Source organism: Mauremys reevesii, linkage group 11 (genome assembly GCF_016161935.1).
Source record: "Mauremys reevesii isolate NIE-2019 linkage group 11, ASM1616193v1, whole genome shotgun sequence".
Lineage (NCBI taxonomy): Eukaryota > Metazoa > Chordata > Testudines > Geoemydidae > Mauremys > Mauremys reevesii.
In genome coordinates, this window is record NC_052633.1 from 34,501,621 (window position 1) to 34,527,707 (window position 26,087).

The 26,087-nt window shown below is 37.7% G+C and overlaps 1 protein-coding gene across 1 annotated transcript in view; it reads left to right on the top strand.

The window, feature by feature from the left end:
- The window catches only part of TTN (titin), a 308,399-nt gene that overhangs the window by 218,780 nt on the left and 63,532 nt on the right, over positions 1 to 26,087 (top strand). Inside the window, exons 244-290 of the mRNA XM_039494704.1 lie at positions 137 to 406; positions 668 to 970; positions 1,087 to 1,389; positions 1,685 to 1,872; positions 3,164 to 3,278; positions 3,858 to 4,142; positions 4,462 to 4,613; positions 4,752 to 4,899; positions 5,017 to 5,194; positions 5,297 to 5,418; positions 5,517 to 5,804; positions 5,898 to 6,194; positions 6,301 to 6,487; positions 8,088 to 8,203; positions 8,299 to 8,598; positions 8,852 to 9,151; positions 9,245 to 9,350; positions 9,529 to 9,725; positions 9,829 to 10,134; positions 10,232 to 10,510; positions 11,370 to 11,669; positions 11,770 to 12,072; positions 12,183 to 12,557; positions 12,649 to 12,951; positions 13,777 to 14,076; positions 14,168 to 14,464; positions 14,575 to 14,859; positions 14,955 to 15,248; positions 15,787 to 16,086; positions 16,193 to 16,501; positions 16,595 to 16,785; positions 17,782 to 18,211; positions 18,798 to 19,106; positions 19,531 to 19,679; positions 19,769 to 19,801; positions 19,893 to 20,022; positions 20,118 to 20,417; positions 20,506 to 20,823; positions 20,936 to 21,232; positions 21,344 to 21,643; positions 22,219 to 22,533; positions 22,669 to 22,817; positions 23,890 to 24,040; positions 24,128 to 24,409; positions 24,513 to 24,815; positions 24,905 to 25,207; positions 25,319 to 25,600. Coding sequence (XP_039350638.1) covers positions 137 to 406; positions 668 to 970; positions 1,087 to 1,389; positions 1,685 to 1,872; positions 3,164 to 3,278; positions 3,858 to 4,142; positions 4,462 to 4,613; positions 4,752 to 4,899; positions 5,017 to 5,194; positions 5,297 to 5,418; positions 5,517 to 5,804; positions 5,898 to 6,194; positions 6,301 to 6,487; positions 8,088 to 8,203; positions 8,299 to 8,598; positions 8,852 to 9,151; positions 9,245 to 9,350; positions 9,529 to 9,725; positions 9,829 to 10,134; positions 10,232 to 10,510; positions 11,370 to 11,669; positions 11,770 to 12,072; positions 12,183 to 12,557; positions 12,649 to 12,951; positions 13,777 to 14,076; positions 14,168 to 14,464; positions 14,575 to 14,859; positions 14,955 to 15,248; positions 15,787 to 16,086; positions 16,193 to 16,501; positions 16,595 to 16,785; positions 17,782 to 18,211; positions 18,798 to 19,106; positions 19,531 to 19,679; positions 19,769 to 19,801; positions 19,893 to 20,022; positions 20,118 to 20,417; positions 20,506 to 20,823; positions 20,936 to 21,232; positions 21,344 to 21,643; positions 22,219 to 22,533; positions 22,669 to 22,817; positions 23,890 to 24,040; positions 24,128 to 24,409; positions 24,513 to 24,815; positions 24,905 to 25,207; positions 25,319 to 25,600 — 11,748 coding nt within the window. The remainder of the gene's footprint in view (positions 1 to 136; positions 407 to 667; positions 971 to 1,086; positions 1,390 to 1,684; positions 1,873 to 3,163; positions 3,279 to 3,857; positions 4,143 to 4,461; positions 4,614 to 4,751; positions 4,900 to 5,016; positions 5,195 to 5,296; positions 5,419 to 5,516; positions 5,805 to 5,897; positions 6,195 to 6,300; positions 6,488 to 8,087; positions 8,204 to 8,298; positions 8,599 to 8,851; positions 9,152 to 9,244; positions 9,351 to 9,528; positions 9,726 to 9,828; positions 10,135 to 10,231; positions 10,511 to 11,369; positions 11,670 to 11,769; positions 12,073 to 12,182; positions 12,558 to 12,648; positions 12,952 to 13,776; positions 14,077 to 14,167; positions 14,465 to 14,574; positions 14,860 to 14,954; positions 15,249 to 15,786; positions 16,087 to 16,192; positions 16,502 to 16,594; positions 16,786 to 17,781; positions 18,212 to 18,797; positions 19,107 to 19,530; positions 19,680 to 19,768; positions 19,802 to 19,892; positions 20,023 to 20,117; positions 20,418 to 20,505; positions 20,824 to 20,935; positions 21,233 to 21,343; positions 21,644 to 22,218; positions 22,534 to 22,668; positions 22,818 to 23,889; positions 24,041 to 24,127; positions 24,410 to 24,512; positions 24,816 to 24,904; positions 25,208 to 25,318; positions 25,601 to 26,087) is intronic.

A 26,087-nucleotide genomic window follows, 5' to 3' on the forward strand; every position in this document is an offset into this window, starting at 1 on the left:
AATACATTAATAGTTTCAGATTCATATACAACTCCCATTACTTTTTCTGAGTTAGAATCTGTACTGAATATGCAAGAAGTATATTTAATAGTTTTGAAAACATTAAACACTCATTTGCCTCACTGGTCTTCTTTAGCTGCCCCAAGAATCAAGACTGCTGACCAAAACCTTGTGGTTGATGTTGGGAAGCCTTTGACCATGGTTGTTCCATATGATGCCTACCCAAAAGCAGAAGCCGAGTGGTTAAAAGAAGATGAAAGCCTGCCAACACACACAGTTGATACAACGGCCGACAGCACCACCTTCAAAATTTTAGAAGCAAAGAAATCTGATAAAGGAAGATACAAGATTATACTCCAAAACAAACATGGCAAAGCTGAAGCACACATCAATGTAGATGTTATTGGTAAGCTCTTCATTTATTAAGGTCTTGTCTGCACTGGGTTTTGCTCTGTTTACAGCTGTTGCCATAATATAGCAGTTTAGCTCTATGGGACATGTAGAAAGAAAATGCCATCATTTGCAATGGTGGGGTTTTACCCTCATTTCAAGCAGGAATAAGCTACCTCGGTGCAATTCGTAACCAATAGCAGCTTACTCTTTGCTTGTAGGTCAAAGTAAAATCAAAGATGAGCTATACTAAAAATGTTTTTCACATACATTTCAGATGTTCCAGGTCCAGTTAGAAACTTAGAAGTCACTGAAACATATGATGGTGAAGTTAGCCTTGCCTGGGAGGAACCAGAAAGTGATGGTGGGAGTAAAATCATTGGCTATGTTGTTGAAAGACGTGATATCAAACGTAAGACCTGGATTTTGGCCACTGACCGTGCTGACAGTTGTGAATATACTGTTACTGGACTTCAGAGAGGAGGAGTTGAGTACCTCTTCCGAGTGAGTGCTAAAAACAGAGTGGGCACTGGGGAACCAGTGGAAACGGACACACCTGTTGAAGCAAAGAGCAAATTTGGTAAGCCACAATTTTGAAAATAACTAAAAACATTATTTTGATATATGTTTTTGCATTTTTTCTCCCAACATGCATTATTGTTCTTTCCCTTCCCTCCCACAAAAAATAAATTGCAGATGTTCCTGGTCCTCCTCTGAATGTAGAAGTTATTGATGTGAACAGATTTGGTGCTTCACTTACCTGGGAGCCACCAGAGTATGATGGAGGCTCTCCAATTACTGGCTACATTGTTGAATTGCGTGACAAAGGTTCAATCAGGTGGGAGCCAGCCATGACCACTGCAGCACATGAATTAGCTGCTACTATGACTGATGTTGTGGAAAACAAAGAATACTACTTCAGAGTCAGAGCACAAAACCAGATTGGAGTTGGCAAACCAAGTGCTGCTACTCGAGCTGTTAAAATTATGGACCCAATTGGTGAGTATGAAAGTTTTAGCAGTGTTGATTGTTTTATAATATAAGAAAATTGTGATCATTTGTACAGCATATGTACAGAAAAGGCCAGGAGTGGAGTAGAGAGGGTGAGATGTGTGGGGAAAAAGTAGTGTAAGCCAAGTTAGCTCTTCCTACTTTTCTTCTTTGAATTCACAAGAAATATTTTGCGATCATTTGGTAAATTAGCCACTCTTAAGAATAACAATGACAGATCTTCTTCCAAGTAATTCTGCTCTCCTTTTCCAGTTGATGTCTAATTTCTTCAAATTCTTTTCAGAAAAACCAAGTCCTCCCATTAACCTCAGTCATTCAGACCAAACTAAGTCATCTGTGCAGCTTACATGGGAGCCTCCTCTGAAAGATGGAGGAAGTCCAATAATGGGTTATATTATTGAAAGACGTGAAGAGGGAACAGACAACTGGATCCGTTGTAATCCAAGACTTGTCCCTAATCTTACTTATAAGGTAAAGTGGGTCATTCTTAAATGAAATATTCAGTATGTGTTTGTGACGGGTCCAGTCACAGAGACCCCCTTGGGACTGCCACTTGATGTGCTGAAACTACCTCTGAGCCTGTTTTCTTTGCCAGCTTGGGACTCCAGAACCCTATCTTGTTGAGCCAGACATGCTAGCCTGCTGCAACACAAACCCAGGGTCTGAACCACCTTTCCTCTCCCCCACTTTCACAAAGCTGCAGACTTAAATGAAAACAGCTCATCAAGTACTCCTATCTCCAGCACCCAGACACCCAGCTCCCAATGGGATCCAAACCCCAAATAAATCTGTTTTACTCTGTATAAAGCTTATATAGGGTAAACTCATAAACTGTCTGCCCTCTGCAACACTGATAGAGAGATATGCACAGCTGTTTGCTCCCACCGGTATTAATCACTTACTCTGGGTTAATTAATAAACAAAAGTGATTTTGTTAAGTATAAAAAGTAGGATTTAAGTGGTTTCAAGTAATAACAGACAGAACAAAGTAAGTTACCAAGCAGAATAAAAAAAAACACACAAGTCTAAGCCTAATACATCAAAAAAATGAATACCAGTAAATTTCACGCTCAAAGATGTTCCAATAAGCTTCTTTCACAGACTAGACTTCTTCTTTAGTCTGGCCCCAATCCTTTCCCCTGATACAGTCCTTTTTGTTAGTTCCAGCTCAGGTGGTAACTAGGAGATTTCTCATGACAGGCAGCTTTGTTCTGTTCCACCCCCTTTTATAGCTTTGGCACAAGGTGGGAATCTTTTGTCTCTCTGGGTCCCCACTCCTCCTTCTAAATGGAAAAACACCAGGTTTAAGATGGATTCCAGGACTAGGTGACATGGTCACATGTCCTGTGAGACCTCAAGCCTCCATTCTTCCTGACCTGACTCACAGGAATGCAGTAAGGCTTGCAAGTATATGGAGCCATTTACAACCAATTGTCCTATTCAGTGGGAGTCATCAAGATTATAAACCGCCATTAATGGCCCACACTTTGCATAATTACAATAGGACTTCAGGATAATACTTCATATTTCTAGTTTTAAATACAAGAATGATACATACATACATACATACATACATACATACAGTAGATTATAACTTTTGTAATGATACCTTACAAGAGACCTTTTACATGAAGCATATTCCAGTTACATTATATTCACACTCATTAGCATATTTCCATAAAACATATGGAGTGCAATATCACAGTATTCACAATATTTAACATGATTTTTAATTTGCAAATGGTTATTTGTCCCTTTTTAGGTAACTGGATTGAAACCAGGAGCCAGTTACTACTACAGAGTCTCTGCAGAAAATGCAGCTGGTGTATCAGATCCAGCTGAGGCTATTGGGCCACTGACTGCAGATGACACGTACGGTAAGCAGTTTTCTTTTTACTTTAGTTAATCAGGTAAGACATAAAGCTGCGTCTGTTCAGGGTATCATGACAATACTAGCTATTGGTGCTAAAATCAGGATGCTACTGTGCATGGCCTTCATCAGACCTATTATACCAGCACTGAATGCCAACAGCAAGGGCCTCTGACTCAGAGAAATTCTTTACTACAACCATCTCTGCTAGCTCTACTGTTGGGAGACCCATTGAACAACAGCATAAGCAGCTATGTTGAAGAAGGAGGATGGTCTTTTCACTGATCACCTACAGAATGGGGCCCAAAACATTTAAAAATACATGTGAAGATTTACTATCAATGGAAGTCAAACTTCCCACCTGCTATCATTTAGCTATCTAGCTATCTTAAGGGTTTCTAAAGAGCACACTATTAGAGAGAGGTCAGGAGTGAGCTGCTGCAGTCTGGCCCAGGTGGCTCCCAACTGGCTGCTGCTGGTGGAAGTGGAGTTAAGTAGCAGCCTGCCAACTGCAGTATCATTAACAACAATATAAAAATCAAAAGTCTGAAAGTATTTTATGGAATGAATTTTTCCCCTTTTTCAGTTGGACCGACAATGGACTTAAGTGCATTTAAAGATGGACTGGAAGTTATTGTCCCAGAGCCACTCAAGATCCGTGTTCCTATCACGGGCTATCCTGTGCCAACTGCAACGTGGTCTGTTGGTGACAAAATCTTAGAAAAGGGTGATCGTGTGAAAATAGCGACTACTGCAGCCTTTGCAGAACTTGTTATTACTCCAAGTGAACGTCCAGACAAGGGCATTTATACCTTGAAATTAGAAAACCCTGTGTCATCTGTTTCAGGAGAAATTGATGTTAATGTCATTGGTAAGCAGGCAAAAACCTCCTTTCGGGTATTTAAATTATAGCAATAACTTCTAACCAATATCTTGCAAAAAATCTTTAGATCATTATACTATGAGAAACCAGATAACATTCAGCAAATGAGGTACATTTAACAATAATTCTAACAAAAATAACTTTACTGAAGTCCATTTGCAGTGGTCTTTCAGTTTTCAATATCCTACAGTTCATAATATAGGGGAGAGTGTCTAAGTAGTCCAAGTCTTTTAATAAATAGATGGAATAGAAAATATGGTAAACTATTGATGGAAAGACAAATTAATGCAATATGTGTCACTTCCAGCTCGCCCAAGTGCACCAAGAGAACTAAAAGTCATAGACATGAGCAGGAACACAGTGCAATTGACATGGGAAGCACCAGAAAATGATGGAGGAAGTCCAGTGACTGGCTATCTTATTGAAAAACGTGATATAAGCCGGAAAACATGGACCAAAGTAAGTTTTTTGTTTTGTTTTTGTGATTACAGTTAGTTGTCACTTCCTATATTGTTTCTGTTCGTACCACAGAAGTTTGGTCATTTGCTGCTTTTGGAAGGAATTCTAGAAATAAATTAGAACATTTCTTTTTCTCAGGTTCTGGATTATGTTGTTGACCAAGAGTTCACTGTACCTGACCTCATCCAAGGAAAAGAATATTTGTTTAGAGTTTCAGCACGCAACAAATGTGGACCAGGAGAGCCTGCATATATTGATGAACCTGTAAATATGTCAGCACCAACAAGTAAGTATTCATCTTTATGTTTCTATTATGTTACTGCTTTTGCTTTTATATAACTTTTGGAAAAAATCTGTGTCTCAGATTGGTTTCTAAGATCTTCTATATCTCTCATTTTTATAGCGGTGCCTGATCCACCAGAGAATGTTAAATGGAGAGATCCAACATCTAAAAGCATCTTCTTAACATGGGATCCACCCAAGTATGATGGTGGTTCACGCATCAAGGGTTATCTGGTAGAAAAATGCCAACGTGGTACTGATAAGTGGGAGCCCTGTGGCGAACCTGTTGCTGAAACAAAGTAAGCATTTTAAGCACTAAAATCAGAAGGAATATCATTTTAATTAAATAAAATATTTGATTCTTGCCATTTTAAATATCTGAATTGTGTTATAATTAACAGAATGGAAGTACCAAAACTTAAAGAAGGCGAATGGTACTCATACCGGGTTAAGGCTTTGAATAAACATGGAGCAAGCAAACCAAGCAGGCCAACAGATGAGATCCAGGCCGTGGATACAAAGGGTAATTATTTAAATGAATGAATTAAATCCATTATATTCTTTCTAACATTCTTCATAACACTGTTTTTGTAACAATGTTTTAATTTTCTCGTAAATCAGAGGCCCCAGAAATTTTCCTAGATGTGAAACTTCTAGCTGGACTGACTGTAAAAGCTGGAACTAAAATTGAGCTACCAGCTACAATAAAAGGAAGGCCTGAGCCTCGGATTACTTGGACCAAGGCTGATAAAATCCTGAAACCCGACGATAGAATTACGATTGAAACCAAACCTGACCATTCCAGCGTCACTATTACAGACAGCAAGAGAAGTGACAGTGGTACCTATATTATTGAAGCTGTAAATTCCAGTGGGCGTGCTACTGCAGTTGTTGAAGTCAATGTTTTAGGTATATTATATTTATTATATTTATTTTAAATCAACATAAATGTAGCCAACCATATAAGCATCAGAAATTAATATTCATCTATGTCATCTATAGATAAGCCAGGTCCCCCAGCTGCATTTGATATATCGGATATTACAAATGAATCCTGCTTCCTGACATGGAATCCTCCTCGAGATGATGGTGGATCTAAAATCACAAACTATGTTGTTGAGAGAAGAGCTACAGACAGTGAAGTATGGCACAAGATGTCATCGACTATTAAGGGAACAAACTTCAAAGCGATGAACTTAACCCCTCATAAAGAATATATCTTCCGAGTCAGTGCTGAAAACATGTATGGTGTTGGGGAGCCAGTTCAACACAGCCCCATCATTGCTAAATATTCCTTTGGTAAGCTAATTAATTTGATGCTCAGTTTACTGTGTACTTTTACAAAAAAGGTATAAATATACAAATGTGTGTGTATATTTACATTTATATTTATGAATTTGTACAGATCCACCAGGGCCTCCGACAGGTGTCACACCTTCTGAAGTCACTAAAGATTCTGTGACATTAACATGGTCTGAACCAGATGAAGATGGTGGCAGTCCAATCACTGGTTATTGGGTTGAGAGATATGATCCTGATCACGATAAATGGATAAGATGCAATAAGATACCAGTGACAGATACAGCATTCAAGTATGACCTTTTCAACATATATCATATCATTTCTTATTCTCTTTTTTGCTGTTCTAAATGTAGAACAAGCTAATGGCAGATGGCATGCTTTCTCTTTCAATATCTAATTTTAATCAACAATTTCTTTATGGAAGACTAAGAGTCTTATATTCTTTTTCCTTTCCCCCTGAATGGAATAGCAACTTTTTCTGCTGCATCCCCGGACACACTCTGTGATTGCCAAAGAGTATTCTCAAAGTTGGTGCCGTTGCCGTTCCGTGCATTAAGTCACACAGGCATTTTGTCAACACTTGTATGTAGCTAACACTCTTCCAATCCAATGTTCCAAAAAACATTTGGCAGATCTCCAACATTAGTCTTCTGTATGGCAGTATAACATTCTGCTGTTGCTAAGGAGGAGTGCAGAAGAATAGCACAAGCATGTAGGGACAAAATTAGTGGGGTTCTGCAGGGGCCAGTCCTGGGTCTGGTATTATTCAGTATTTTCATTAGTGACTTGTATAATGGAGTGGAAAGTATGCTTATAAAATTCACAGATGACACAAAGCTGGGGGGCTTGCAAGTACTTTGAAGGACAGGATTAGAATTCAAAATGACCTTGACAAATTAGAGAATTGATCTGAATTCAACAAGATGAAGTTTAATAAAGACAGTGTACAGTACCACACTTAGGAAGGAAAAATCAAATGCACAACTACAAATTGGGGAATAACTGGCTAGGTGATAGCACTGCTGAAAAGGATCTGGGGATTATAGTGGATCACAAGTTGAATATGACTCAACAGTATGATGCATCTGCGAAAAAGGCTAATATAATTCCAGGGATATTAAAAGGAATGTCGTATCTAAGATACAGGAGGGAATTGTCCCACTCCACTCAGCCCTAGTGAGGCCTCAGCCAGAGTACTGTGACCAGTTCTGGGTGCCACATTTTAGGAAAGATGTAGATGAATTGGAAAGAGTCCAGAGGAGAGCAACAAAAATGATAAAAGATTTAGAAAACCTGACCTATAAGGAAAGGTTAAAAAAACTGGGCATGTTTAGTCCTGAGAAAAGAAGACTGGGGGGGTGGGGGAAACCAGACAGTCTTCAAATATGTTAAGGGATACTATAAATATGACCAGGATCAATTTTTCTCTGTGTCCATTGAAGGTAAGACAAGTAGTAATAGATTTAATCTGCAGCAAGGGAGATTTAGGTTAGATATTAGGAAAAACTTTCTAACTATAAGGATAGTTAAACTCTGGAATAGGCTTCCAAGGGAGGTTGTGGAATCCCCATCATTGGAGGTTTATAAGAGCAGGTTGGATAAACACCTGTCAGGGATGGTCTAGGTTTACTTGGTCCTGCCTCAGCACAGGGGACTAGACTTGATGCCTCTCAAGGTCCCTTTCAGTCCTACATGTCTATGATTCTATTGTCAGTATACCATTTAGTATCTTTAATCAATACCATTTAATATAACATATTTAGTAGTAGATAGGAATTTGAGGTTTTTTAACATAGGTAGCAGTATAATGACTTAAACACAATGCTAAGCATGCATAAATGTGTGGGTTTGGCTTTATTACTAAATATACATTTTATTCCCAATTAACAGAGTTAAAGGTCTTACCAACAAGAAGAAGTACAAGTTCCGTGTCTTGGCAGAGAATCTTGCAGGACCTGGAAAACCAAGCAAGGAGACAGAGCCAATCCTAGTGAAGGATCCTATTGGTATTATGAATACATTTCTTTCACAATTTAATTTAACATAAAACCAAGGAAATAATTTGTTCTAAAGTCTAAATTATTATTTAATTTGTGTCTAGATCCCCCATGGCCCCCTGGCAAGCCAACTGTGAAAGATGTTGCCAAAACATCATTATTCCTGCAGTGGACAAAGCCAGAACATGATGGAGGTGCAAAGATTGAGTCTTATGTCATTGAGCTACTAAAAACCGGAACAGATGAGTGGGTAAGAGTGGCTGAGGGCGTTCCCCTGACTGAACATTTCCTCAAGGGGCTTATGGAGAAACAAGAATACTCATTCCGCGTAAGAGCTGTGAACAAGGCCGGGGAGAGCGAACCTAGTGAGCCCAGTGACCCTGTGCTATGCAAAGAGAGACTGCGTGAGTAGCATTTAAAATATATTATGAAAAATACATATTTTACAGTTGTAAAATATACACTAAAACAGTCTAAATCGTGCCTGATTGTTTAGCCAACAAGTAAACTTTTGTAAACTTATAAAATATTGAACTCTATTCTGCATCCACTGTAAAAATGTTACCTTTTAATAAGCCCCACATTATTCTCTGTCTTCTACGCATCTGATAGGATAAACAGATAAAACCATTTTCCTTTGTTTTACTATTTTTACAGACCCTCCTTCACCACCTCGATGGCTTGAGGTTATTAACATTACTAAGAACACTGCGGATCTTAAATGGACGGTACCAGAAAAAGATGGGGGCTCCCCAATTACCAACTACATTGTTGAAAAGAGAGATGTGAGACGGAAAGGCTGGCAAACAGTTGATACAACAGTAAAAGACACCAAATACACAGTGACCCCACTCACTGAAGGCTCTCTCTATGTGTTCCGAGTGGCTGCCGAAAATGCCGTTGGGCAGAGTGACTATTGTGAAATTGAAGATTCAGTTCTTGCTAAAGACACCTTCAGTAAGTTTTCACATTTGCATGTTTAGAAGTTAGTATATACAAAGACATCGTTTTTGGACTCCTTTTCTCCTAATATAGATATTTTGTTTTTAGCTACTCCTGGACCACCATATGCTCTTGCAGTAGTTGAAGTGACAAAGAGACATGTTGACCTAAAATGGGAACCACCTAAGAATGACGGTGGCAGACCAATTCAAAGGTAAGATGATTACAGATTTGTATAGCATTAGCTGTATGCTTGGTGATGTGTAGATATACAGATATGCTTTTTTAATTTGTTTTTGTTTTAATATCTCTTTACCTATTTTCAATTAGTATGAAATTGTGCTTGTCCTATGATTCCATACATCTAACGGTATCTTTTCTTATTTATATAGATATGTTATTGAAAAGAAAGAAAAATTAGGCACACGCTGGGTGAAAGCTGGCAAGACAGCTGGACCTGACTGTCATTTCAGAGTGACTGATGTTATTGAAGGTACAGAGGTACAGTTCCAGGTTCGTGCAGAAAATGAAGCTGGTTGTGGTCATCCAAGTGAACCAACTGACCTCCTTGCTATTGAAGACCCAACAAGTAAGTCATAATGTAATAATTAAAGTATGAAATATGGGGTCAAAATACTATATTGATGGACTGATATTGCAAAAAGTACTGTAATTCTTTTGCATTTTTGTAGGCCCTCCATCACCTCCTCTCGATTTACACGTGACAGATGCAAGCAGAAAGCACATTTCCATTGCATGGAAACCACCAGAGAAAAATGGTGGTAGTCCTATTATTGGATACAATGTTGAGCTGTGTGAAGCAGGAACAGAAAAATGGATGCGAATCAATTCTCGTCCAGTAAAAGACTTGAAATACAAAGTGGAAGAGGGCATTGTTCCTGACAAGGAGTATGTGCTGAGAGTCAGAGCTGTCAATGCTATTGGAGCTAGTGATCCATCAGACATCTCAGAAAATGTTGTTGTTAAAGATCCAGACTGTAAGAATATATTTCTTTTTTAAAGGATTGTAATTTATAAATGCAAAAGGATTTGGGCATTTTGAAGCTTTTTAATAATATACTCTTACTTTTACAGGCAATCCCACTATTGACCTAAAGACTCAAGACATTGTTGTTATTGAAGGAGAGAAGTTAAGTATCCCTGTACCCTTTCGAGCTGTTCCATCACCAACCATTACATGGCATAAAGGTGGCAAGGAGGTTAAAGCAGGGGACAGAACAACAATGAAGAGCAATTACACATCTGCATTGCTTGAAGTCACAAACAGTGTTCATGCTGATGCAGGTGTTTACACTATCACCCTGGAGAACAAACTGGGCTCAACAACTGGCTCAGTCAACGTCAAAGTCATAGGTAACTAAACTTTTTTTGACGATAAACTCTTTGGCTGAGATGCTCACCCGTTTTGGGCCATTGATGACATAAAATCACAATGAAAGTCCCATATCTGGCCAAGGAGGATTCCCCTGGTGCAGGCACTCAGGAGACAAATATAAGGTTACATCTCAAGAACCCATTGTGAGCCATGGTATAAGAGGCAACCCAGGGGAAGGATTAGATGGAGGGAAGTGTATATTGGGGCACCTAGCACAGAACACTGCAGAGACTCTAGGTGGCACTTTGGCCCCTAAGGAAGCTCACTGACATTGCCAAAACTTAATCATGCCCCCAAGGCTGCTGACTTGCACCAGTGGCCTCCCACTCCCCAGAATAGCCCTGGAGCTGGAGGATACAAAGGTGACTTAAAGCCCTCATAGCCCCCATTTCCCTGGGCTACAAGTTGCATGCTGTGTCTGTCAGAGGCATAGCACAGAAACTCACCCTTTATACCCATTCTAAAATAATATAATTATGCACTATAACTGTACAGTATTGCGAACTATTTATATTTAAAATATTAATTAGGCATAAAATCCCAAAGATAGGTCAATTTTGACACTTTAATAGATCTGTAATCCCTTAATAAGCCAATTAGTATGGAGAATAAAACAAATAAACTAAGTCAACAGGTTATATGAATCTTTCATGTCTACTGCCATAAGGAAATGTAAATTCATGTCTATGTTGTGCAACCAATATTTGTTCTTTTTGTCTGCTTTGTGCAAAACAGAAGTAAAAAATATAATGTAATTTCACATTTGTACTAAAGCAGTTTCCTAGTTTCTTCATGTTGTTGTTAGGGTAATTATATAAAAATTATTATTTGAAACAGGTCTGCCTGGACAGTGCAAAAACATTAAAGCAAGTGAAGTGACTAAAAATTCATGCAAGATAGCCTGGGAACCTCCAGAGTATGATGGTGGCACTCCCATCTTACATTATGTCCTGGAACGTAGAGAAGCTGGTCGGAGAACATATATTCCAGTGATGTCTGGTGAGAACAAACTCTCATGGAATGTCAAGGATCTTATACCAAATGGTGAATATTACTTCCGTGTTAAGGCTGTCAATAAAATTGGAGGAGGTGAATACATTGAATTAAGGAACCCAGTCATTGCTGAAGATCCAAAGCGTAAGTTTTTATATCAATGGATAATAAACTAGATTGATTTTAAAATAATTTCTCTATATCTTCTATTTGTTTAAATTATATTTTTATTACAATTCTACAGAGCGTCCAGATCCACCTGTTGATCTTGAGATTTATAATCCAACATCAAAGTCAGTAACACTTACATGGAAGCCACCTTTGTATGATGGAGGATGCAAGATTATGGGCTATATCTTAGAAAAGATTGCTAAGGGTCAAGACAAGTGGGAAAGGTGCAATGAATTTTTGGTACCTGTTTTGACCTACACAGTAAAAGATCTTGAGGAGGGCAAGGAATACCAGTTCCGTGCTCGTGCAGAGAATGCTGCAGGTGTCAGTGAACCTTCTCGTATCACTCCATTAGTGAAAGCTGTTGATCCCATTGGTATGATTTGTTTATTTTTCTTACTACCATGAATTCTTAAACCTACTGAAAAATACTACTTTTAACTTCATTTCTAAATGCAACTTAAAATACATTTCTTATTATTACAGAGGCTCCAAAAGTCTTCCTTAGTGCTAATCTGCAGGCTGGCCTTGAGGTGAGGCGAGGTGATGAAATTGCACTGGAAGCACATATTTCCGGAGCACCGTACCCATGTATTACATGGTTAAGGAATGATGAAACTATTAGGCCACAGGAAATAAAAAAGAGAGTAACAAAGTTTACTAGGAGAAGGAAGGGTGAAGTTGAAGAAGAGGAGCCATTCTATCTTTCACTGCCAGAACGTTTGAATATTGACAACCACAAACCTGGAGAGTCCTTGTTAGCTGTTCGTGACTCACTGAGAACTGACCATGGCACATTTACAATCAGAGTTGAAAATGATCATGGTGTTGCAAAAGCCTCATGTGAAGTAAACGTATTAGGTATGTGCTTAAACGCCTCATTGTTTAAAATGTCAGAGCAGATGCTCACCAGAGAATACTAATAATTTTTTGCTGGTGTTTTAAAAAATAGATACGCCTGGACCTCCTATCAACTTTACATTTGAAGATGTTAGAAAACATTCTGTTGTCTGCAAGTGGGAGCCTCCTCTTGATGATGGTGGAAGTGAAATCCTGAACTATGTCCTGGAAAAGAAAGACAACTCAAAAGCTGAAATAGGCTGGGTTACTGTCACTTCAACACTCAGGCATTGCAAATATCACGTGCTAAAACTGATTGAAGGAAAGGAATACCTCTTCCGTGTAACAGCTGAAAATAGGTTAGGACCTGGACCACCATGTGTTTCCAAACCACTGGTAGCCAAAGATCCATTCAGTAAGTTGTATGTTGATATTTAAACACAATACTTTTGAAGAAATTCTATTCTATATAGGTTATTTATACCATCTGCATCACTAGTATCTGAATGCATTCCAGAAGTGTAACTAGCATTTGTCACATGTGGTTCATTTTTTTATCTTGTCCCCCTGTTAGGGGAGAAATTGTATGTGCAGTATAGTGTTTTGTTTTGACAGGGTGTTTTTTTGGGTTCAGTTTTTTAAATGTACATGCTACTGTATGTTTATGTAAGAAAATACAATACTGAAGCAGAAGGCCGTGAGGTTTGTATTGGTCCTTAGTTCCTGCAGGGGTTCATACTACAGTCTCGAATGAGTCCCTCAGAGGACTCTGTCTCCAGCACAGACAAGCTTTATCCTTATGTTGGAAAGTCCCATTGTGCCAGAGGAGTTGTTGACCACAGCCTTTATCCCAGTGTTTAGATATCTTGGGCCCAACCCACTGAGTACCTTGAAGATAATGACAAAGGCCAAATGTATTAAAATACACTCTTTATATAGTACTTTTCACTTTAAAATATTAACAAATTAATCATGGCCCATGTGAAGGAGATCTACATTATTATCTCTGTTTTACAGATCGGTAAACTAAACCACAGTAAGTTTAACTGACTTGTCCAAAATCACACTGTAAGAAAATGATAGAGCTGCAGTTAGAACAGGTCATTTCTTTACTCTTGTCCCCATGCTTAGTCCACTAGGCCATAATGCCTCACTACATAAATAAAATTAAATTTGAGGTCTGGATAAGATATCATAGGTGCCAAAATTGCATTTTTCTCTTTCTTTTTAATTTTTTTAGGTCCACCAGATGCACCTGATAAGCCTGAAGTGGAGGATGTTACCAGTAATAGTATGTTGGTTAAATGGAATGAACCAAAAGACAACGGTAGCCCCATCTTGGGTTATTGGATTGAAAAACGTGAAATCAATAGTACTCACTGGGCTCGTGTCAACAGAAACCTCCTGAACACCCTAGAAATAAGAGCCGATGGGCTTTTGGAAGGACTTACCTATATCTTTAGAGTGTGTGCTGAAAATGCAGCTGGCCCTGGCAAATTTAGTCCACCTTCAGATCCAAAAACTGCTCAGGACCCAATATGTAAGCATTTTAATAGAAGATAATACTTGGAGGCTGACAAGAGTAGGTTAAGTATCCATGAATTTTGATTTACGCTTTTTTATTTCTTTAGTGCCACCTGGTCCACCAATTCCAAGAGTTGTTGATACAAGCTCAACTGCTATTGAACTAGAATGGGAACCTCCAGCATTCAACGGTGGTGGTGATATCATTGGTTATTTCATTTACAAACAATTGGTGGGCATAAATGAATGGTCACGCTGCACAGAGAAATCCATTAAGATTAGAAAATACACTGTTAAAGAAATTAGAGAAGGTGCTGACTATAAACTCCGGGTTACCGCTGTTAATGCAGCTGGGGAAGGACCACCTGGTGAAACTGAACCTATAACAGTTTCAGAACCTCAAGGTACTGTTGTTGTGCAAATGTCAAATGTCATTTAACATATAGTAACCAGTATGGCATGTTAGACTCTTTTATCTCCCTTAAACTAATGCACTATTCCTATTTTTCTGCAGAGCCACCTCATGTCGAATTGGATGTTTCTGTCAAAGCAGGCATTCAAATAATGGCTGGGAAAACTCTTAAAATTCCTGCTACTGTAACTGGGCGCCCTACACCTACAATTGTGTGGACTGTGGAGGAAGGTGAATTAGACAAAGAAAGGGTTGTTATTGAAAATGTTGGCACCAAATCTGAGCTAACTATTCAGAATGCATTGAGAAAAGACCATGGAAGATATGTGATTACTGCAACCAATGAGAGTGGTTCCAAATTTGCAGCAACCAGAGTAGAAGTATTTGGTAAGAAATATTACATGCTATGAAACCAATTGTTAAGTGTACCTAGATACAAGAAATCTTTGTTTTTTTCTTATGCAACATGTTTTCTTTTTCAGATGTTCCTGGGCCAGTGCTTGACCTAAAACCTGTGGTTGTGAACAGAAAGATGTGTCTGCTTAACTGGTCCGATCCTGAAGATGATGGAGGAAGTGATATCACTGGCTTTCTTATTGAACGCAAAGATGCCAAAATGCATACTTGGAGACAGTGTATAGACACTGAGAGATCTAAGTGTGATATTACAGGTCTCGTTGAAGGACAGGAATATATGTTTCGTGTTATTGCCAAGAATAAGTTTGGCTGTGGTCCACCTGTTGACATAGGACCAATTCTTGCAGTTGACCCATTAGGTAAAATAACTATTTGTGTGCTTATGTGTGCTTATATATTATTAAATATAGGGAGATCTAGATCACTGCACAGTTATTTCATAAATGCTGAGAAGATGACACACTGTATAGTCAATGTACATAGACATATTAATGTTTTTTTTAAATGTTCATACTTCTCTGCTACAGAGTTAAGGCTTCAGACCTTCAGCAGAGTAATTGTTGAAATTAGATCTCTCACTTATGTATAATTACCATGACCATTTCCAAAAAGGAGTAGGAGATAATCACTTTGACCCTCCTTCTTTCAATCAGGCAGCTTTCATTGTCAAAGACTGTGTTTAAACTATTGTTGAGACACTAATTGTTGCCCTGTTGCCTACATAGTCACTTCACTATCAGAGAAACTTCACACTACATTATAATAATTTGGATACCTTGCATATGAAAGATGCTGCTTTAAAAATGTCAACTCTATTTTATTTAATGGGATAAGAAATGAAACAAAACTTTAAGTATCTGACTTATAGTCTTCATTGTGAATTACTTCTGATAATAGGTCCTCCAACAGCACCTGAAAGGTTCATGTACACAGACAGGACAAAATCAACCATTACACTTGACTGGAAGCCTCCCCGTAATGATGGTGGCAGTCCTGTCATAGGATACATCGTTGATAAGAGAAGACATGACTCAAATGTGTTCGAAAGAGTTAACCAGCAACTCTGTCCAACTACATCTCTTCTTGTAGAAAATCTTGATGAGCTTCATATGTATGAATTCCGTGTCAAAGCAGTCAATGCTATTGGTGAAAGTGAACCATCACTACCACTTAACGTAGTTATACAAGATGATGAAGGTACACCTGTCTATTAGAAACATACAACTGCCTTCAAAACTCTATTAACTAGTTTATTTGCTTTTTGTTACTGCCTTCATTCTTTTATTTTTGTTTTGTTTTACAGTACCTCCAACTGTCACATTACGTCTGGCCGTCAGAGGAGATACTATCAAAGTGAGGGCAGGAGAGGCAGTTAATATTCCCGCTGATGTGACAGGTCTACCAATGCCAAAGATTGAATGGGCCAAAAATGAAGTTGTAATTGACAAACCATCAGATGCACTTAAGATAACCAAACAAGAAATATCTAGATCTGAAGCAAAAACTGAACTTAGTATGCCTGCTGCACTTAGGGGCGATAAAGGCACTTACACAGTCACAGCTACCAATCGTCTCGGCACAGCATATCGCAATGCTTATGTTGAAGTGTATGGTAAGTATCTGATTTATTTTAATGAAATGACAAAAGCAAATATGTTTTTGCCTTTTCCATAACATAATATGATATTGTATTGCTTTTATTTAGATCGTCCTTCTCCACCAAGAAATCTTGCAGTTTCTGACATTAAAGCAGAATCATGCTATTTGACCTGGGATGCCCCCCTTGATAATGGTGGCAGTGAAATTACTCATTACATTATTGAAAAACGTGATGCCAGTAGGAAGAAATCTGAATGGGAGGAGGTTAACAGCACGGTGGTTGACAGACGATTTGGGGTAAAGTTATCTCAAAACTTTTCTGTACTTTACGAAGTGTCTTTATTATATAATTCAACATGCTTAAATAATAAAAACAACATGTGTACAATACCAAAATAAAATGAATTATCAATACAATGAAAAATTACAAAACACAGTTATCTGAGCTGGTGGTACACTGCCCATGATCAGAATTTCTAGATAATCACTATTGCCATTGTGAATATCTGTATTTTCCTTAAATCCCAAAAAGAAAATAATATATTCAGTTATGTCATTTATTTTATAAAGAAATTAATATATGAGTTAAGAAGACATATCCCTTTTGTGTCTTTTAGGTTAATTTATATCTGAAATATAATTTTGTATTTAGAGAGTAAAGGTGATCACAATTTTATACCACCCAGTAAAGATACAGTAGCTGACAAGTTACATCATTTTGAAAAAAATCACTATACAGACATTTTAAGTCCAGTGGTTTTTTTATTAATTGTTTTTCCAATTTTGCTTTTGGATTGTTATAAGCATCTCAGTGAGGATTCATTCTCACTCTCCATTAAAACTTAATCATACGTCATATGTCACAGTAGTTCTCACTAACTTAAGACACTGACAAAAGTATGTGACCACTTGGTATTTTGGCCAATTTTGTTAGATTTTTTGCTTACCCTGCTGTTCTGACCTGCTGCTGTACCTCTTAGTAGCACTACCCTCCAGCTTCCCTCCAGCATATTGCCCTCTTGCTGAAAGGGCAAACAGCCCAAATGGTAGGAACAAATAAGTGTGTTGATGTCTGCACCTACCCCAAAGACCAAGGGCATTATGACATTCTCATTCACTCTTGGCTCTGTGTGCATGATATACGAGTCTCTATGGTGCAGCATATAGAGCTACATGTAGCCATTCATTGGGATAACTAAGGAAGAGTTTAATTAAACAGCGTCAAAAGCGGGAAAATTTAACATATGCTTATTTTGGAAACAGTCATTTATTAATTTAAATCTTGTTTTTCAGGTGTGGAAACTTGCAACAAATGGTGAATACCAGTTTAGAGTCAGGGCAGTAAACAAATATGGGACAAGTGATGAGTGCCTCTCAGAGAAAGTGGTCATTAAGGATCCGTATGGCCTTCCTGGACCTCCTGGAAAACCAAAAGTTTTAGATCGCACTAGGTCATCAATGCTGGTGACTTGGGAGCCTCCTTTGGACAATGGAGGAGCCCCAATCACTGGGTATTGGTTGGAGAAGAGAGAAGTCGGAGGCGTCTATTGGTCACGTGTTAACAGAGCTCCAGTAACCAAGCCAGTAATGAAAGGGCTGGAATTTAATGTCTTGCGGTTAATTGAAGGTGTTGAATACCAGTTTAGAGCCATGGCTGTAAATATTGCTGGAATTGGCCCTCCCAGTGAACCATCAGATCCCGCTTTAGCAGCAGATCCTATATGTAAGCATACAGTTTTTATGAGTTGCTTTAAAGGTTATAATACATAAAAACTACATTCTGCAACCCGTTTTGATGTTGAATTCAATGAGACAAGAATGATAAAATGTTTGTAATGCTATTCTGGTGTAATGATTTTCTGATTAACTATTAATTATTTTTATTTTAGTTCAGATAATTAATTTTGATCTCACTTGCCATGCTTTTACATCAGTTTAACTCCAATGACTTTAGTGGAATACTCCTGTTTAAGCTGGTGTAAGTGAGTTCAGAATCAGTGATTTATTTTTCTTTGTTGTTAAATATTATTACAGTAGAATAATGTTTATATTCTTTGCTTTGTGTATGTAGAATTGTTATATGTGTTGTAAATATACAAAACATGCATAACAATTTCACATATGGTATATGTCATATACATAACATGTTTGTAAATATACATATTTGCAGTATTCTCAATTTTTACTGCCATTCTTTTTGACAAATGTATAGAAAAATACTTTTGCTGACATTACAGCATTTTAAAATATAAATCTGAAAATACATAGACACTAACTCCCAGCCAAAACTTTTTGCATTTTCTTACAAGTTGTACCTGGTGCACCATCATGCCCAGAGGTCACAGATAGAACAAAATCCACTATATCTCTTAAATGGAAACCTCCACAAAAAGATGGTGGCAGTCCTATAAAAGGATACATTGTTGAAATGCAAGAAGAAGGTAGTACTGACTGGAAGAAGGTGAATGAACCAGACAAACTATTTCCTACTTGCAAATGTGTTGTACCCAGCTTGAAAGAACTTAGAAAGTACAGATTTAGAGTGAAAGCTGTAAATGCTGCTGGGGAATCTGAACCAAGTCTTCCAACATCAGAAATACCTGTCAAGGAAATTCTAGGTAAGAGTCTTGGAATTAATTTAGATATTTAGAGATAAATCCTACCCTTTACTGTGCATGTGCTTTCGGAGACAAAGAGGGGTAAAGACTAAGTTCAAACAGCAGGACCCACCATGGTAGACCTAGCCCAGTACACAGAATTATATAAGAATATCAACAAAGAAGCTGTAAATCTAAGAAAGTGACCTGGTGACCATGAATAGTATATGATCAAGCAGAAATCTGAGAAGTGTTACAACCAGACATAAAGGGCACGTTGTGCCCAATGAAAAAGTAACAGCAACAAGTGCCACACAGAGTATTGGGGGCCTTCTGATGTATACTGTGCATGCTTTGGAATGTATCATGAGGTTTTTGTCCATAGCTGGCTGAATTTTAATTTCAATAACTCATCTAACAATTATATTTGTAAATCTTTTTGCAGAGGAACCAGAAGTTTTTATTGATATTGGAGCACAAGATTTTCTCTCTGTTCGTTCTGGTACAACAATTAAAATACCAGCCATTATAAAGGGGCGTCCAGTTCCAAAAACATCTTGGGAATTTGAAGGAGAAGCCAAGAAGGCAATAAAGGTTATTAAAAGATCTGATTACTTTCTAAATCGGTTGCTAACTATTTAAAGAAATCTCTGTTATGTTTACTTTTTCTTCTTTATTTATAGGAAGGAGTCAATAATATACCTGAAGATGCTCAGGTAATGTAAAAAAAAATAAATTGTTTCTATACTGCTAAATTCTTCATGTTGTAATTATTTATAATCAATATATATCTCTTTTTATTTGCAGCTGGAAGTAACTGATACTACTTCAGTAATTACTATCCCAGAATGTAACAGAGGCCATTCTGGAAGATACAGTATTACAGCAAAGAATAAAGCAGGGCAGAAAACTGTAAATGTTAGAGTTAACGTGCTTGGTACGTCATATATGTGTTGGAGTATTCATATAGCATTTTTCATGTTTTCTAGGTATTTATCTAAAACTGCTTCTGTTGTGCTTTTATACTAACAGATGTGCCAGGGCCACCAAAAGACCTGAAAGTGAGTGATATAACAAGATGTAGTTGCAAACTTTCATGGAAGATGCCAGACAATGATGGTGGAGACAGAATCAAAGGCTATGTTATAGAGAAGAGGACTGTTGAAGGGAAGGCCTGGACAAAAGTTAATCCAGATTGTGGAAGCACTTCCTTCATTGTACCTGATCTCATAGCTGGGCAACAATATTTCTTCCGTGTACGTGCAGAAAACCGTTTTGGTATTGGGCCGCCTGCAGATACAATCCAACGGACCACAGCCAGGGATCCAATCCGTAAGTTAAATCAAAGTGGAACATCTCCTTTGATAACCAAATGCTACTATAATGTTGATTGATTCCAATTTTTATTTGATTTTTAAAGAACCTCCTGATCCACCTATCAAACTCAAGATCGGTCTTGTAACTAAAAACACTGTTAGTTTGACATGGAAACCTCCAAAGAATGATGGTGGTGCCCCTGTTACACATTATAATATTGAGTGTCTTCGCTGGGATCGTACTGGGGAAGGAAAAGAGTCTTGGAAACAGTGCAATAGACGTGATGTAGAGGAAACAAAGTTTACTGTTGAGGACCTGAAAGAAGGTGAAGAATATGAATTCAGGGTCAAAGCTGTAAATGAAGCCGGTCCCAGCAGACCATCTGCTACAGTTGGCCCAATTGTTGTCAAAGACCAAACATGTAAGTACTGAACAATGCTGGAAAACAGAACATTTCATTATACTATTTTAAAAGTATATCTGCTTTTGTATCCCTTTTAATGGTAATTTATGTTTTTTGTGTTTCATACTAGGTCCACCATCAATTGAACTCAAAGAATTTATGGAGGTTGAGGAGGGAACAGATATTAACATTGTAGCCAAGATAAAGGGTGTACCATTCCCCACATTAACATGGTTTAAAGCTACTCCAAAGCAACCTGATGACAAAACACCAGTACTATATGATCAACATGTCAATAAGGTTGTGAGCGAAGATACTTGCACCTTATTAATCCAACAGTCTCGCAGAAGAGATACAGGCTTATACACTTTAACTGCTGTAAATAATCTGGGAACTGCTTCAAAGGAGATGAGGCTGAATGTTCTTGGTAAATATCAAGGGCTTTTGTACAATTGCATGTGTTGATTCTGTGAATGTGATACTTTATTTTAAATGTATTTTAATAATGCATTCATAATTCTTAAAATTTAACTTTCAGGACGTCCTGGACCACCAGAGGGACCCATTAAATTTGAATCCATTTCATCTGATCAGATGACCTTGTCTTGGCTTCCTCCTAAAGATGATGGTGGTTCTAAGATTACAAACTATGTTATTGAAAAAAGAGAAGCTAATAGAAGAACATGGGTACCTGTTACCAAGGAGCCGAAGGAATGCATCTTCACCGTGCCCAAATTGCTGGAAGGCCATGAATATGTGTTCCGCATCATGGCACAAAATAAATTTGGCGTTGGGGAGCCTCTTGATAGTGAACCACAAACAGCAAGAAACCTTTTCAGTAAGTATGATATTGTGTTCAAATGTTAGTTGTTCTCATTCTTTGTAGTGACTTTGACAAAGCAGAGCCTAAAGAATCAACTCATCTATTATGCAAAGCTGTAAATTCCAATTGCTTTTATCTCTCCCACATATCTGAAATTTCTAGAATAGTTTGAAAGATTTTTACCATAGATATCCTGTTAGATAGTTAATGGTTAAAATTTTAATGTTTTGTCTCTTTTCTTTGCTATATCTTAAAATACAACTAGCTTTGGTTTTATTGAAACTGGACTGGCTAATACAGTTATATTTGGGGTAATATTGACCTTACCATTATGGAAGAGTTATTTTCCTAACTTGAGTTATGGAAAAAGACAATAAAGAATAAGGGAGTTAGCTTCTTAGTTGCTGGTCTAACAGAGAGGGAATGCTAGGTCTGAGAAAAGAAGACTATATTACAAACATTTTCCTACACACACTGGCCACAGAAAGGTACACAGAAGGCAAGTGAATGTTAACCTTGACAATTAAATGAGGCACAGACATTTCATATTTTAACATTTTGTTACAAAATTTGTGTAACTTTTTTTCCAGGTGTTCCTGGACCATGCGACAAGCCAACAGTTAGCAGCATAACACATGACTCAATGATTGTCAACTGGGAGGAACCTGAATATGATGGAGGCTCTCCTGTAACAGGTTACTGGCTGGAGCGCAAAGAGACCACTGGAAAGAGATGGACAAGGGTTAACCGTGATCCCATCAAACCTATGACACTAGGCGTTTCTTACAAAGTAACTGGTCTTATTGAAAATTCAGAATATCAGTTCCGTGTATTGGCTATTAATGCAGCTGGTGTTGGACCACCAAGCATGCCATCTGACCCAGCAATTGCTAGAGACCCTATTGGTAAATATGTTAAATTTATATTTTTCAAATTGAAAATGTTCCATTGAGAAGAATATATATATATATATATATATATATATATATATATATATATATATATATATATATATGTAATGATATGGTATTATTTTCCAGGCCCCCCTGGTCCACCTATTCCAAAAGTTACTGACTGGACAAAGTCATCTGTTGATCTGGAATGGGCTCCACCATTAAAGGATGGTGGTTCTAAGATCACTGGTTACATAGTTGAATATAAAGAGGAAGGAAAGGAAGAATGGGAAAAGGTAGGTGAAATACTATTATAGAATCTGGGTTTCCTCTATCTTTAAACAATATTTGTTGCTAATGTATATTTGTACACATTCTCATTACACCAACTATATGGTATACATTATCATGTCTTCTTTGTACAATAATTATCTTCATAGTTTTAAAATATGTGGCCAAATTTAAAAGTTAATATTTGCCACACTGTGGTGTCTAAGATACCTCAGTATTTTCCTAAACTCAGGTTCTCTAAACTACACAGGTATGTTTATAGTTATCAATAAAGGAGCAGAAGGTTCATGTGAAAGTGGATATTAGGTACAAAAGTAAAGGAGCCAATAGAAGGACAAATTATTCCTAGTTATTTTGCAAACAATGCCTCCACATTTTCCTACTGCTTTTCAATAATACATTACTGAAAATCTCACTGGTGCATACAGAACAGAAGTTAATGTTTCCAAACCAGCAATTTGGCCATAAATATATGCTACTTTTCCAGTTTGCCTACTTTTGCATCTCTTCACACATTTGATATAAGCCAAATGCTGCCCCAACCTGCACATAAAATCCATAAAAACAGGCTATGGACAAGAGATCCAGAAAGGAGCAAGAGAAAGGGATTTTTTTCCCACCTTTCCTCCTTTCACCTCCAAACTGGCATTTTAGTGTACAGCAACCCTACGCAGCCATTTGTCTGCCTCAGATCATGGACTCTATTGTAACTGCTATGGCTCCTTTATGACGCCCTACTTGGAGGAATTGTTCAAACTGATGAATCTGCATAATAGTAGATCTCCAAGTCACTCTCCTGCATTTCCATTTCCCTATATTCCTCTCACAATGTTCCCTTCAATCCGCTTATCACTCATACGCACCGGGGATGTCCTGAATGACTTCTCTGTGGAGAAGATGCCCATTCCCTGTATTTGAATAGTGCTGGTGCCGCTGCATTTAGAGCCTGCTGTACTTGTGGATGTCAGACAGTTATACCATAATAGTTGTTTCATATACATAAGTGCCACCAATAGCCAATTCCTTTGTGGTGTTTGTGATTTTCTGATATTGACTGATGTTATAATCTTTTTCCAGGTAAAAGATAGAGAAATAAGAGGAACCAAGTTTGTTGTGACAGGATTAAAAGAAGGAAGTTTCTACAGATTTAGAGTTAGAGCAATAAATGCTGCTGGTATCGGAGAGCCCGGAGAAGTTACAGAAGTTATTGAAATGAAGGATAGAATTGGTATTTATAATTTTTATTTTAAACATTTTTACCAATCAAAGTGAACGAACAGAAAATATATTGAATCATTTTGTTTATTTCTTACAGTCCCCCCTGATCTTCACTTGGATGCTAGTGTCAGGGACAGAATTGTTGTTCATGCTGGGGGAGTGATCCGGATCATAGCTTATGTCTCAGGAAAGCCACCTCCAACAGTCACCTGGAGCAGGGATGAAAGAGCTTTACCAGAAGAAGCTAAAATTGAAGAAACAGCCATCAGCTCTTCTATGGTTATTAAGAACTGCAAGAGAAGTCACCAAGGCCTCTACACTCTTTTTGCCAAAAATGCAGGTGGAGAACGGAAGAAGACTATTATTGTTGATGTTTTAGGTAAATCAGAAATTCAGAATTTGCATACAATTTTGTTCTAAAAATATGGTTTCATAAAGTCCAGTACATAAAACTAAATATATACTTTTTCTTTCCATCTTAGATGTACCAGGGCCAGTTGGTGTTCCATTCCTTACTGAGAACCTAACCAATGACTCTTGCAAACTGACATGGTTTTCTCCAGAGGATGATGGTGGTTCTCCTATCACCAACTATATTATTGAAAAGCGTGAAGCTGACCGTAAAGCTTGGACCCCAGTAACCTATACAGTCACGAGACAGAATGCTACTGTTCAAGGACTGATTGAAGGCAAGGCATACTTTTTCCGAATTGCACCTGAGAATATTATTGGCATGGGCCCATTCGTTGAGACAACAAAAGAGCTTGTCATCAGAGAACCAATATGTAAGTACATTTTTGTTTTATGAATGATAGTAATAGAAGAGAGATTGGCAAAAAAATGTATTCACCACATTGTTTATGTTTATTTACAGCTGTACCTGAGCGTCCAGAAGATCTGGAGGTAAAAGCAGTTACCAAGGATTCTGTTACATTGACTTGGAACCCACCTAAATATAATGGAGGTTCTGACATAACCATGTATGTCCTGGAAAGCCGTCTCATTGGAAAAGAGAAATTCCACAGAGTTACAAAGGAGAAAATGCTTGATCGGAAATACACTGTTGAAGGACTGAAAGAAGGTGACACTTATGAATATCGTGTGAGTGCTTGCAATATTGTGGGACAAGGAAAACCATCTTTCTGCACAAAACCAATCACATGCAAGGATGAAATTGGTATGGGTCTATTTTCCATAATTCAGTTTGAAAACAAACAAGTATGTTTTGGGGTATATAGTTTTTTTATTAATATTGCTACTTATCTTTTTTCCCAATGATATCTTTTAGCTCCTCCAACACTGGAACTTGATTGTAGAGACAAGCTAATTGTTCGGGTTGGTGAAGCTTTCAGCCTGACTGGACGTTACTCAGGGAAGCCTGTGCCAAAGGTGACTTGGTTAAAGGATGAAATTACAGTTAAAGAAGATAAGCGCACAAAGATTCAGACCACTCCAACAACCCTTTGCTTGGGGATATTAAAATCCATCCGAGAAGATTCAGGCAAATATTGTGTGATCATAGAGAACAGCTCCGGATCAAGAAAAGGCCTTTGTCAAGTCACTGTTGTTGGTAAGTGTAACTGAGCTATAATAATGTCTTGCTTTTAATAATAATTAGAACTGATCAAATAGAAGAAAGATTGAATATTAAACTGAGTGACATAGAAATATTGTGAATTCACTCCTTTATTATTTGTGATAGGTTATTCATTGATTTTGAGTATTCAGTTAATTGCTGGTGTAAGTTTATTTACCATGAATAATTTGACATGCTCTAATAATAATATTTTGCACTATTTTAGCAAATTTCAATGCAAGATGATAAAGCACTTTGTAAGCATTAATTAATTAAGCCCAATAAGTTAGGTATTAGTCTCCTTTTACAGATGAGTAAACCAAAGGAAAGTGATTTGCTCAATATCACATAGTGAGAGAACAGCAGAGCCAAGAATAGAAAATTGGTGTCCTGATTCCCAGTTCTTTATTATAACCATTAGGCCACACCTTTCATTCCAAGTTATATTTACAGTAGAGTAATGACACTGTTCAATCTGTGT